Source organism: Vespa mandarinia, chromosome 2, assembly GCF_050613455.1.
Source record: "Vespa mandarinia isolate Hongniang chromosome 2, ASM5061345v1, whole genome shotgun sequence".
NCBI classification, from domain to species: Eukaryota; Metazoa; Arthropoda; class Insecta; order Hymenoptera; family Vespidae; genus Vespa; species Vespa mandarinia.
In genome coordinates, this window is record NC_140811.1 from 19,758,449 (window position 1) to 19,770,000 (window position 11,552).

General features: G+C 35.2%; 2 protein-coding genes across 5 annotated transcripts in view; one reads left to right on the plus strand and one right to left on the minus strand.

Moving 5' to 3' along the window:
- Nucleotides 1–11,552, minus strand: part of LOC118440182 (diacylglycerol kinase theta) — a 12,266-nt gene continuing 714 nt past the window's right edge. The window contains exons 2-18 of one of the 4 annotated variants that reach the window (XM_035862891.2): nt 9,556–9,635; nt 9,382–9,484; nt 9,085–9,305; nt 8,829–9,000; nt 6,756–6,899; nt 5,088–5,219; nt 4,727–4,861; nt 4,527–4,644; nt 4,266–4,453; nt 3,932–4,144; nt 3,671–3,805; nt 3,292–3,466; nt 2,891–3,213; nt 2,464–2,755; nt 2,120–2,276; nt 1,648–1,755; nt 1–274 (exon numbers count right to left, since the gene is read on the minus strand). In XM_035862891.2, coding sequence (XP_035718784.1) covers nt 161–274; nt 1,648–1,755; nt 2,120–2,276; nt 2,464–2,755; nt 2,891–3,213; nt 3,292–3,466; nt 3,671–3,805; nt 3,932–4,144; nt 4,266–4,453; nt 4,527–4,644; nt 4,727–4,861; nt 5,088–5,219; nt 6,756–6,899; nt 8,829–9,000; nt 9,085–9,305; nt 9,382–9,484; nt 9,556–9,635 — 2,810 coding nt within the window. In that variant the 3' untranslated portion in view covers nt 1–160. Of the gene's footprint in view, nt 1,080–1,647; nt 1,756–2,119; nt 2,277–2,463; nt 2,756–2,890; nt 3,214–3,291; nt 3,467–3,670; nt 3,806–3,931; nt 4,145–4,265; nt 4,454–4,526; nt 4,645–4,726; nt 4,862–5,087; nt 5,220–6,755; nt 6,900–8,828; nt 9,001–9,084; nt 9,306–9,381; nt 9,485–9,555; nt 9,636–11,552 lie in introns of all 4 variants that reach the window. The other 3 variants (XM_035862976.2, XM_035863155.2, XM_035863332.2) reach the window with 3 other exon arrangements.
- Bap60 (Brahma-associated protein 60) overlaps nt 6,787–11,552 on the plus strand; it is a 20,478-nt gene continuing 15,712 nt past the window's right edge. Inside the window, exon 1 of the mRNA XM_085654886.1 lies at nt 6,787–6,918. The gene's annotated coding sequence lies outside the window, so the exon portion shown is untranslated. The remainder of the gene's footprint in view (nt 6,919–11,552) is intronic.

An 11,552-nucleotide genomic window follows, 5' to 3' on the forward strand; every position in this document is an offset into this window, starting at 1 on the left:
TTATTTATGTTCGCAACAGTACAATCGTTACGGTGACGATTTCGAGGCCGCTTACGCACGTTATACGTTATCATCGTATAATCGAATGATTTTCGTGCGTGACTACGTGCTCCTGCGTGACAACGACATTGACCATCTTCGCACAGTACGATTTGTTCACTCAGAAGATTTCAGAATCCGGATCGTTCGAGGGCGCAGCCTGTAGTGCGAGCTGCATGCTGGATTCTGTATTACGCCGCTTCATTTTACCCTTGCTCTTCTTCAGCATCGTTGCCTAGGAAGGGACAGGATCAGGGGAACGCACAAAGGAGTAATCGATAGAAAGTTAATGGTAATGACGAAGTGAGAAATATAGATGTCAGAACTCAGGAAAAAAAGATGATACGAAAATGATACATATATAGTAATAAGAAGTAATAAGAAGACAGATAAATGAACGAAGAAAGAAAGAAAGAAAGAAGGAAAGAAAGAAGGAAAGAAAAAAAAACGAAAGAAACGAAAGAGAAAGAGAAAGAAAAAGAAACATTATTCCATAAAAGCTAAGAACGTCTATCTAATAAAAGAGATGCGTGACTAATCCATATATATATATATATATTACGAGAAGCATCCAGCTGCAATTGGGCCAAGGGTATCGACACGGTGGTGATATATATATACATCGAGGTAAACGCATGCGTTTCTTTCGGGAGTCGATCGGAACAATTCATACATAGGAGGCCTATTTATTTTTACGGGGAGGGTGAGATCGCACCGAAACTCCCCGTTCCCATGTGCTATTTCTTTAGCACATCGAGGAGTCTAGGCGAGGATCGCACACCTCTCTCTTAAAAGAACGATTTATAATGACTGACTAGTGGCAAGCTGCAGTATGGTTGGTTTACTCGTCCGTGCTCTTGCCCCCCTCCCCATTAGCAGGTAGGATCGACGGTTCGGTATTCCGACGCTTGATCTTATTTTTCTTCAACATGGTAGCCTGAAGTGAACAAAGGAACAAGGAATAATTAGTAGAGTGCGATTAGGGGAGGAATGCATGCGCTGACGGACATCGGCAGTCAGGTAATGCCTCTTTATGGAGACTGCGCAGAGAGCGTTACGAGATATGATAAGAGAGAGAGAGAGAGAGAGAGAGAGAGAGAGAGAGAGAAAAAAAAGAAAAAAAAAGAAGACAGAAAAAGAAAGGGGAAAAAAAAAGAGAGAGAGAAAAAAAAACAATATATCTATACTACCAACTAATATACATACATAGATGCTTCCGTTAAGTATCTTACGTGCCATATATACATACATATATGTATATGTATACGTATAGTGTATACACATAGAGGACCCCATTATTCTATTTAAAATCGAACAGGCTGAGTGAACGAGAACGGTGCGCAATAAAGAAGAGGTATCGCATAAGTCAAGGGGAAAGAGATATATAATGTGTATAGAGATATAATGCGCATTAACTCTCGATGGGATACATTGAAAATATATACATATATATATATATATATATATATATATATATATATATATATGTATATATGTATATCTAAGGATTACCATTGAGGATACTTGCATTCTATGTTATGTTACACCCAATCTGTCCTTCATTTTGCTGGAATTATGGGGTTTCGGTAAAGTTTCTTTCAAGATTACCTTTAATGCAGATTTTAGAACTACAATTTCTCCCGGACTCTGGACCCACGGTTCGCCATCTACTTGTACTGGTATATCAGACTGCAAACGTATTTTTATATGCCCACCCTACAATCAATCGATTTCTTTTGTAAAAGCCGACGATGATGTGCAATTAGTAGATTATCTATTATAACCGTGCTGAGTAAGGTAGCTCAGCTTTCCCGAATTAAACGCTTATAGGTAGGTACGTATACGTACATATTCCTTGAATAATCTCCGACAATAATTAGATATGCATATAGGTAATACCTACGTATAGTGCATATATAATTATAACTAATCTCCTCTAGGTACATTCTAAATGATTATTTTCTTTTCTTTTTTTCTTCTTCTTCTTTTCACTATCATATTTTTTTCTCATCGTCAGTGAGTGCTTAAGAGTGTAACAAAAGAAGATCTCGTCGTACCTATTACAATTAGTATCGTTTACCTGCGCTATCCTCATTGCTCCACGGAGACCAGACTGAATTTGTCCTAGATGCATGACACCTGTAACTCCTACGACTTCCAACATACCATCCCAATGATTTGGTTTATTAAACTGATCTTCCTTATCTGGTCCCCAAGGATTCGCACCAGAGCCCCAACTGTTAACAGATAAATATATATATATGTGTATATATATATATATATATATATATATATATATATATATATATATATATACACACACACATATATATAAATATATAAGAACATTTGGAATAATAATCCTATGAGAATTTCGTGTGGCATCTTTGGTGCTCTCTTTGGATGTTTCGTTGAAAAAATTACCTTAAAATATTGAGAATAATTATTCCTTCGACTTGCGGCAAGTCCACCAATTTGCCGTCCACCTCCAATCGAATCTGAGTGTGCAAGTCTTTGCACGGCTTACGTCCGACCATCTTACGTAAACCCATTTTCACGTATACACCCTTATTTCGTATTCTGCTATTGAACTTGTTAGGATTCTCCTCTCTTGCATTGTGAAAGTCTAAGCACAAGTCCGCATCGATCCCAAGACCGAAATAATTATTCATCACAAATATTTGCGTATTGTCCTCGCTGGTCGAGCTTGCGCCTACTACAAATATTATAGGAGTCTCTTGTTATATACCATTGGGTATGTACACACTTACGTGCGCGCGCACACACACACACACACACACAGATGATAAATATTACGATATTAATTATAATCGTCTTATAATTTGATTACCTGCGGCATTGGTGCTCATTTGGCACTTGTCATCTTTTTCTTCTGGATGAAAAACAACCGTCCATCTGTCCAATATAATTTCTTCGGCATCGATAACATCTCGCAATAAATTCAATGGATCCTCGTCGCCAGTATATCCGGATCCCCAGCATAATACTCTCGCCAAATCATTTCCCGTTCCTAACGGTACGATAGCGCAGGCGGGCGAAGAACATTCGCTGTCTTGGCCGACGTTGTCCAAACATTGCAAGACCCATCCTATCGTACCATCTCCGCCGCAGACTAAAATTCTGTAGTGCTTAATGTGACGAAAAACGTAAAGCCTGTAAAGTTGTAAGAGTATATAAATAAATTGGCTCATTCACGTCGCCATTATTTCTACAGACATATTTCTTACTGACCCAGGTAGTGGCCCGCCATTATCCAGATCAAACACTTGAAAGGGATTTAAGAGTTTACGAAAGCTAGATATCAACTGTAGCCCTTGGCAACCACCAGATTTGACATTCACAAATACAAGCAAGGGTTGAACACCTGATGGTACCATACTCGGTTCGATACTTGGCAATAACATAACTAAAATGCAAATCAACGTATTCCGATTATTTTTCTTACATATCGAAAGTCGCGTGCTCCACGCTTAATTGTTTTTTTTTTCTTTTTTTTTCTTTTTTTTTCTTTTTCTTTTTTTTTTTTTTTTTTTTAATTTTTTTATATTTTTACTTTTTTTAATTTTATTTACTTATTTATTTTTTTTTTCTTAAGTTAAATTTTATATACCCAGAAGATGTTTGTCTTCGTATTTCGATTCGCGCAAAGTGTACAACGCTTTAACCGCTTTATTCGAATCTTCGTATATAATTACCATCGAACCGTATTCGTAGTAAATTGGGCCAATGGATGAGAATTTGTTTTCTATAGAGAAAAAGGAAAAAAGAAAATTGTTGTTGTTGTTGTTGTTATTACGAAACAGAGGAATACCTATACAAGATTATAGATATATAGAAAACTATTTTATAACTATGTATGGTCTCGCGTTACCTTTTCCTAAAAACTCGGTCAACATATTTTCATAAATTCGTTCCGAAAGATTCGGTGGCAAGTTACCCACGAATAGAGCCAGATTGGGACCGTGGGGATCTTGTTTTAATTGTAAATAAAAACGCATCAATTCCATTTGCCTAATGGAATCTTTACCGAGCTGTTTAACTATATCCCATGGCTTTTCCTCTGGCGATAAAACACGGCCGGATACTAAAAGGAAACAAAAGGGTTTCTAAAGTAAATGAGAATATATTGTACCGTAGCGATTGAATAAGTGATTGAATCGTATGAGAATAAAGATGATAATTAATAATGTCGTATTTAAACGCACCGTCGCGATTCAGGAGAATTTTTCTACATCTGTAATCTTCAGAATTCGCACTTTTTAAATTAAACCTTTGAAGGGATTCCTGGATTAAATCTGTTACCGTCGTTGTTTCCGTTACGGGTACGATGCAAAACGACTCCGATATTTGTAACTTTCCAGGATAGACTCGCACTTCTCCGCTTTCATTATCCCTTGAAAATAATGATTTCTTTCGTATCGTTCTATCATTCAATTATATCCATTTAACAATGAAAATGAGCTTACTTAAATCGCAAGAAGACTGCCGGACGTTTGCCTTCTTTACGATTCAAGTTTAGAACTGGTGTCGGATCGCACAATTCAGTTTCTTCGGCGGCGTACAAGTCGGTTAAGTAAAAATTGCCTGGATAAAAATAAATATTTTCTTAATCGATCATATAAAGAGTTTCGACAGTATAACAAAATAATAAAGCATTTTTACGTACTAGAATCTTTCGTGATATGAAATGCACGAAGTGCGGATGTTAAAACTTGTTCCGTGGTAGCTTGTCTAGGTATCGTGATTACTCGAAATAATCGACGCCTCAAAGAGTTATTACCATCGCACACCTTTATCATCTCTAAATCATTAAAATACGATATTGTCAGATATGTGTCATTCTTTGTCGAAATCAATTATATCGAATATTGTCGATTGATATTGAATTTATTTATTTTGACAAATACTCTACATCCGTACATACATACACACGTACGTATGTACGTACGTATGTATACACGCACGCACACAGAGAGAGAGAGAGAGACAAACCGTACAGGTATAGGATCTGCGCTTGAATAAAATACCTTCGTCGCCTCTCTCTTTATCTTCCTTATCTTTAGTATATCGTGGATCACGGCCATGCGGACCTTGCACAGGTTCGTCGTTATCGCGATACTTGGCATCACCACTGCTAAATTCTTCCGATATGCTTCTTGCTACAAACAAAAAATATCTTCCTTTAGATAACATTCCTTTTCTTCGTTAGACATACCATCGAACATTAGACAGATATGGCAATACACATCTCCTTCGATAATAAATTCAATGTTAATAGATCTTGTATTGTATTACTCAGATAACATTAATGGTGTGACAAGAGTTATTTAATATGATTAATAATATTGCCGGAAAAAAAAGCATATCCGCGAATAAGATAGATATTAATTACTTTTCATTGATTCTCAATCTCAATAACGATAAAACGATAAAGCATACACTTAAGAAATATTCATGTTTCTCAAAATGATTCTTGAAGAACGTATGAAAAAGGCAACGGATGATAGATATTATTTGATATTTGCGTTGTCGATAATAACAAATAATAAGAACTTTAGGAGATGCTTGTGTAAGAAAATGAAAAAACAATTTATCGTGAAATATATAATATTATATCGCATTCTTATGCGACGATCGTTTAATCGTTCTTAAAGAAAATGACACACACCTCTTACCATCGAACATTTACGATGGATTTGTCGAACACACATGATAGGAAGAATTATTCAGTAGCATTCTTGTACTTCATTTCACTGCATAGTAGAGTGATAAGCATCATGGATTTTTCACATAGCATCCAGCGGGCTGAGTGTGACAGTGCATGCACTGAAGCGAAACATATGTACATACATGCTAAAACGAAAACAATAACAAAATAACAACATTCATCAAAATCTGTATAGCACAACTTTCGAATGAATAAAATATTATAGGTATATTTTTTTTGTCTTTTTTTTCTCCCTTTTTTCTTTTTTTTTTTTTTTCCTTTTTCTTTCATGTACCTGCACTTTCATAAAAAAAAAAACATAGATATGTATATGTGAGACATTAAACATTAAATTTAATTATTGATAGTTGAATATTTTTATAATCGATTCTTATTTTTTCACGAACGATCTTATACCATTTCTATTATATGGATGCATGATTGCTTATTAGCGACAAATATATAATGTAAAGTAATAAAAACGTAAACGTTCACGCGCACGCACATCAGTGTGTAGAAATAATCGTGAATAGTTATTCGAAATATTACCATTTTTATTTGTCCTGTTTGCAAAGTATGTTCGGTCATATGTAAAAAAACGGTCAGTGGAAGAAACAAAACGATATGCAAGAAGCAAGTAAAACATTTGCCATATATCAGACAAAACAAAAATATCATATAATAACAGCATCAACCATATGATATCTCGTATAAATGCTATAAACTTGACAAATAATAAATGTACAAATGTATATGTGTGTGTGTGTGTGTGTGTGTGTGTGTGTGTGTGCGTATGCATGTATATATATACATACATATACATATATATATATATATATATATATATATATCGTATGTATATACATATAAAGAAATGCTAATAGCTACTATATAATGATTTATCTTCCTTTCTGTTTTGCGCTACAGATTTTATAATATTGAATATGCTCACACAGATGAATGTCTGATGATGTAATATTCTAGATACCTCGAACATAAGGAGGGGAAGCATGACAATTTCCATGGCAGCTACGTGGCAAAACTAGTGAAAGGCGCCTCAAAGCTTCTGCTAGGCGGCCTGCAGCCCCAATTTGTTCACTCTCAGCGAAATCGAATTGCTCTCCGATGTTATCTTCAAATAGAAGCAAACGGTAATCCGAATATTTTAATAATTAATTTGAATTCTACAAAATTTGGCTTTTCTTTCAAATATTTCTCCTATATTGTAATGTGTCAAAAAAGCTTGGTGTTACGAACGATCATTAAAGGAAATATGTCAATATATGTGGGGGGTTTTCACTTTACAATAGCTAATCTCAAATATTATCGATATTAGAATCCTTTAGATATTAACAATATCTATCATTTTAATATAGTCTAACGAAAATATGAATGTATAAAAAAAAAGAAAAAGAGAAAACAGAAAAGAAAAGAAAAGAAAAATATGTATCGCTCGCCAGTTAATGTTTTTGCGCATTTGGTTAATTTACTTGCATTTACTTGATTACGACATTAGAAAAATTGTGAAAAAGGGTAACTAACAAAGTGAATATCCATTAAAAGCACCATGAAAATAACAACTATAACAACGACAGCAACGGAAGCCATAATGTTTGATATGTAAGTAAAACGGAGTTTCCAGTTTTTGTTCTTTTTTTTCTCTCGCGATACATTTTTTTTTTTTTTTTACAAGAGATAACTCAAAGTGGCTTTCATTCATAGTTTTATTTTATAACATTTGAAATTATTAAGATGACTCATTCGCGAGCGTTTATTTGAATCATACGCCTAACGAGGGTAAGGTGCCTTATGTCAATACTTGAAGTAATGATAGTTGAACTTTTTTAAATCTTATCTTAAATCTTATCTCCCCTAATCACTTTCGACACATATAAAATTATATATTCTACTATATATTGTTAAACGTTTAGGCTAGTAAAAAAAAATCCCTATAAGAAGTTATTTCATCCGTAACTGATAATAAAATATAATGCTGCAGACATACAGTGATAGGCATTCGTAGAAAGAAATATTCACTTATAGTTACCTCCTATGGTGTTAGATTAATTTATAGAATCACATAATCGATATTATACATACATACATTCATACATACATATGTATGTATATATGTGTGTGTGTATATATATATATATATATATATATATATATATATATATTTAATACAAATATAAATAAATGCAAATATATATACCATATCTATCTGTTTCTACGAACAAAAATAGAAAAACTTGTTAAATATATCCTACAAATTTAATATCGCATGCTATAGAAAAGTAGATATATTATCTGCATGTGTAGATGTATATGTATATATACACATACACATACACACATATATATATGTACATGCATACTTATGTGTGTGTGTGCGCGCACATATCCATATATACGTATGTATGTATGTACGTATGTATATTTGTGTGCATATATATATGTATGTATGCATATATGTATATATAAATGTAAATACGCTACGAAGGCTCTTATATAAGGGTATCTTATATCGAGATAATACCATGCAAAAAAATTGATAAATAATTGGAAATATTGTCATTGTAAACAAATATTCGTATACATTTCATATATGTATATGTACCTATAGGTATATAAGGAAAAAAAAAAAGAAAAGAAAAAAAAAAAAACAACAACGAAAACGAAAACAAAAAGAAAAAAGAAGATCGAAAAATAATCAGACCAGTTTACATACTTTCAGAACAAATAGTATGATGCCATTATCTGTTATCTGAGCGTAATACGATATTTTATTTCATATTTACTTTTTTTTTTCCAATATATATCACGACTAATCGTCGAGGTCGAATTTAGCTTGAAGAATAAAACGTAATATCTAATATAATATTATACATACATATGTATAGGTATAATGTTTAATGTTTTATTATATCATGTGTCTGTGTTCGTTTATAACGATTCCATTGTCGTAATAATGTTGGTAGGCGAGTTGCCTGATCGCTCAGCTATCAAGTATGGATATATCATATATGCGGCTATGTATTCTTATAAGGGAAACACTTACGGCAGGAATACTCACGCGCCAGGACTTCTTTACGACGCACTTCTACTCCGATAATAGCTTCCATTGGTACCTCGGTACGTGGAATACTGACGGCATGAGGCGGTAGATAAATTGATTCCAAATTCCCAAACGTACATTCGGAGGGAATGCTTTTGTAGCAGAATGCGTGAGACTGAGGTATACGATATCGCATATGATAATATAAAATTATTATAGCTAACGAATGGTAATTCATTAATAGAAAGAAAGGCATTACCGTTACGCCGCACCATTCGCAACGAAACCCAGAAAGGCACTCGGCAGAGAAGCAACTTTTCTTGCATACGGCACATTTGGAATTGCTCGGAAGATTTCCTTCTCGCCAATGATGCGTATGTTTTACAGCAGCCAAATCCTTTCCAGGCAAATAAGTTGCATTTTCTTTGCAGTCTGCCACAGAAAAGTCCTGACATTCCGTGTGCACGAAATACTCGCATACTGCAAATCAAAGTGTTAACCTTAAATCTTACTCCTCCAGCTTCTCCTCTGTTCTATTGAAAACAAAACAACTTACTTTGGCAATGTATGGATAGATTATCATCCAATCGTTTCCGACAGACGTTGCAGAATTTTCTTTTCCGATGTACCTGTTCGGACCAACAGTGTGCGACCGGGTTCTAAGGGAAGAATTTCAGTGTGCAATTAAACATGTAATAATATAGGGGAGAAAAGAAAAAGAAGGAGATACCTTAATCAGGCCTGCCGCGATGCTGGAGCAGGGAGACACGACGGCCTTGAGACAGCGGTCGTGCACCACGAAGTTGCAAACTGTAATGGGAAACACGATAGTAAAGAAATTTAAAGCTACTATTCGCTCGTAATATCATCATTATCATCGGACGTATATACGTATACGATACATAGGAAGATTTATAATGCCTACGTAGAGTCATGTAAATCTTTCGATAATTCCTGATAAAGGTAGAAACGAATGATTCGGTAATTATATCCTTAACATTTTATTTTTCCAATCGAAATGATTTTCATATGATCACGTTGACCGATCGAAAATTACGCCGGTTAAAGTGGTTAAAGTAATACGCGCTAAGCGCGGACGAGTGTAAGACGCGCGGCGCGGGGATCTTCAAGAAACTTTGCCCTTTTCGTTCCTACGCTCACCGATCGTTATTGACAACTTGGCGAATTAACGTTGATATTAAAAGTCAGAATGGATAACGATCGACAGATTATGAACATTTTAGAATGAGCATTTTATAGATTCGGTCCGCATTTATCGGAGAAAAATCGTTACAACTTGTATGAAGAAAGTGGAACTATATAAACGTTCAAGAGATATCAATTTCTAAGCATACTTCCGGTTTTCTAAAAATATCTTGTCCTTGAAGACACCTTACGCGCAACACATACGTCGAACCGATGCCGCCAAAGCTGTGTCTCCTTTTTCCCCATTATTAGCGCGCATAATCGGGTCAATGAGTTTTCAATCGAGAAATAATTTTCGAAACGGTTTTTCATCCGCGTATCTCTTGCACACTCGAGATCGCGAGATATAGACAATTCAGATGATCTATGTGACCGACCAGACAGCAAAAAATAATATCTCATCGACGATGAATTTGACCAAGTACATTAGGATCGATGCATCGATCCGTGACTGTTCTTCTATTAGTTGTGCCTTAAATCGTATAGCCTACCCGAAAATTGATCGATGCGTCGAATCCCAGAAGAAAAATAATTATCAGAAAAATATATTTTTACGATCGAATGCGAATAATATTTCTTTAATTTCTATATTACTCGTTTAAGATGATAATATGTCGCCGATAATAATGTAACGTTTGCCCTCGTCCACGTTGGTTTGCATAAACTTTCCGCTTTTTTGCTCCACGTTTCTATTTATCGAAGGGAGCTAGAGGATAACGCGAGCGGGACGGAAGGAAGTATCACCGTCGATGAATCTACGCTAACCTTTCGTTCTACTTCATTGGTAATCGAGTTGCTTTTTTAAAACAACTAACTAACTACGTGTAAGGGAGTAAGAGAGAGAGAGAGAGAGAGAGAGAGAGCAAGAACGAGAGCCTTTTCCACCTTTTTGCTCGTCGTGGCGAGCCCTTGCTTCCGTCCGCCACTCCTCTCGTATTTCGAGCTCGCCTTTTCTCTCTCTCTCTCTCTCTCTCTCTCTCTCTCTCTCTCTCTCTCTCTCTTTCTCGGCCTTCAGCTACCCCACACCATCCCCCACGATCAATGCTCGAGAAAAGACCGACAAAAGCACCATCTGCCGTCCGTTATAGAGGGTTTTCCTCGACCAATCTTGATCTATGCAAAGATCCAATTATATTTGTCAAAAGAACAAATCAAGAAAAATGTAATTTTAAGTATGGATTGTTAGAAAAAATATCACGGACGATCGGTATATTTCATAAGTGACAATGATACAGATTAGGACGAATTGCGCTTTGTCTATCGGTATATAACGTGTTCGTTGATTGTTTCAAATCGCGACATTCCATTTAAATAATTTCAAACATTTTGATATCGAATATGATTATAAAAGAATGAAGATGATTGCAAAGGAGAACAAAAAATGGAAGAATATCGACAGAATACGCAAAAAGCAAGAGCTTGATAAAAAAACGAAGAAGCAACGGACGTTCGATCGCATTAACCGAACGGCACCCGTATATCGATCGTGTCCCCTTTCGCCATCTGTTTTCCGGAGCTGTA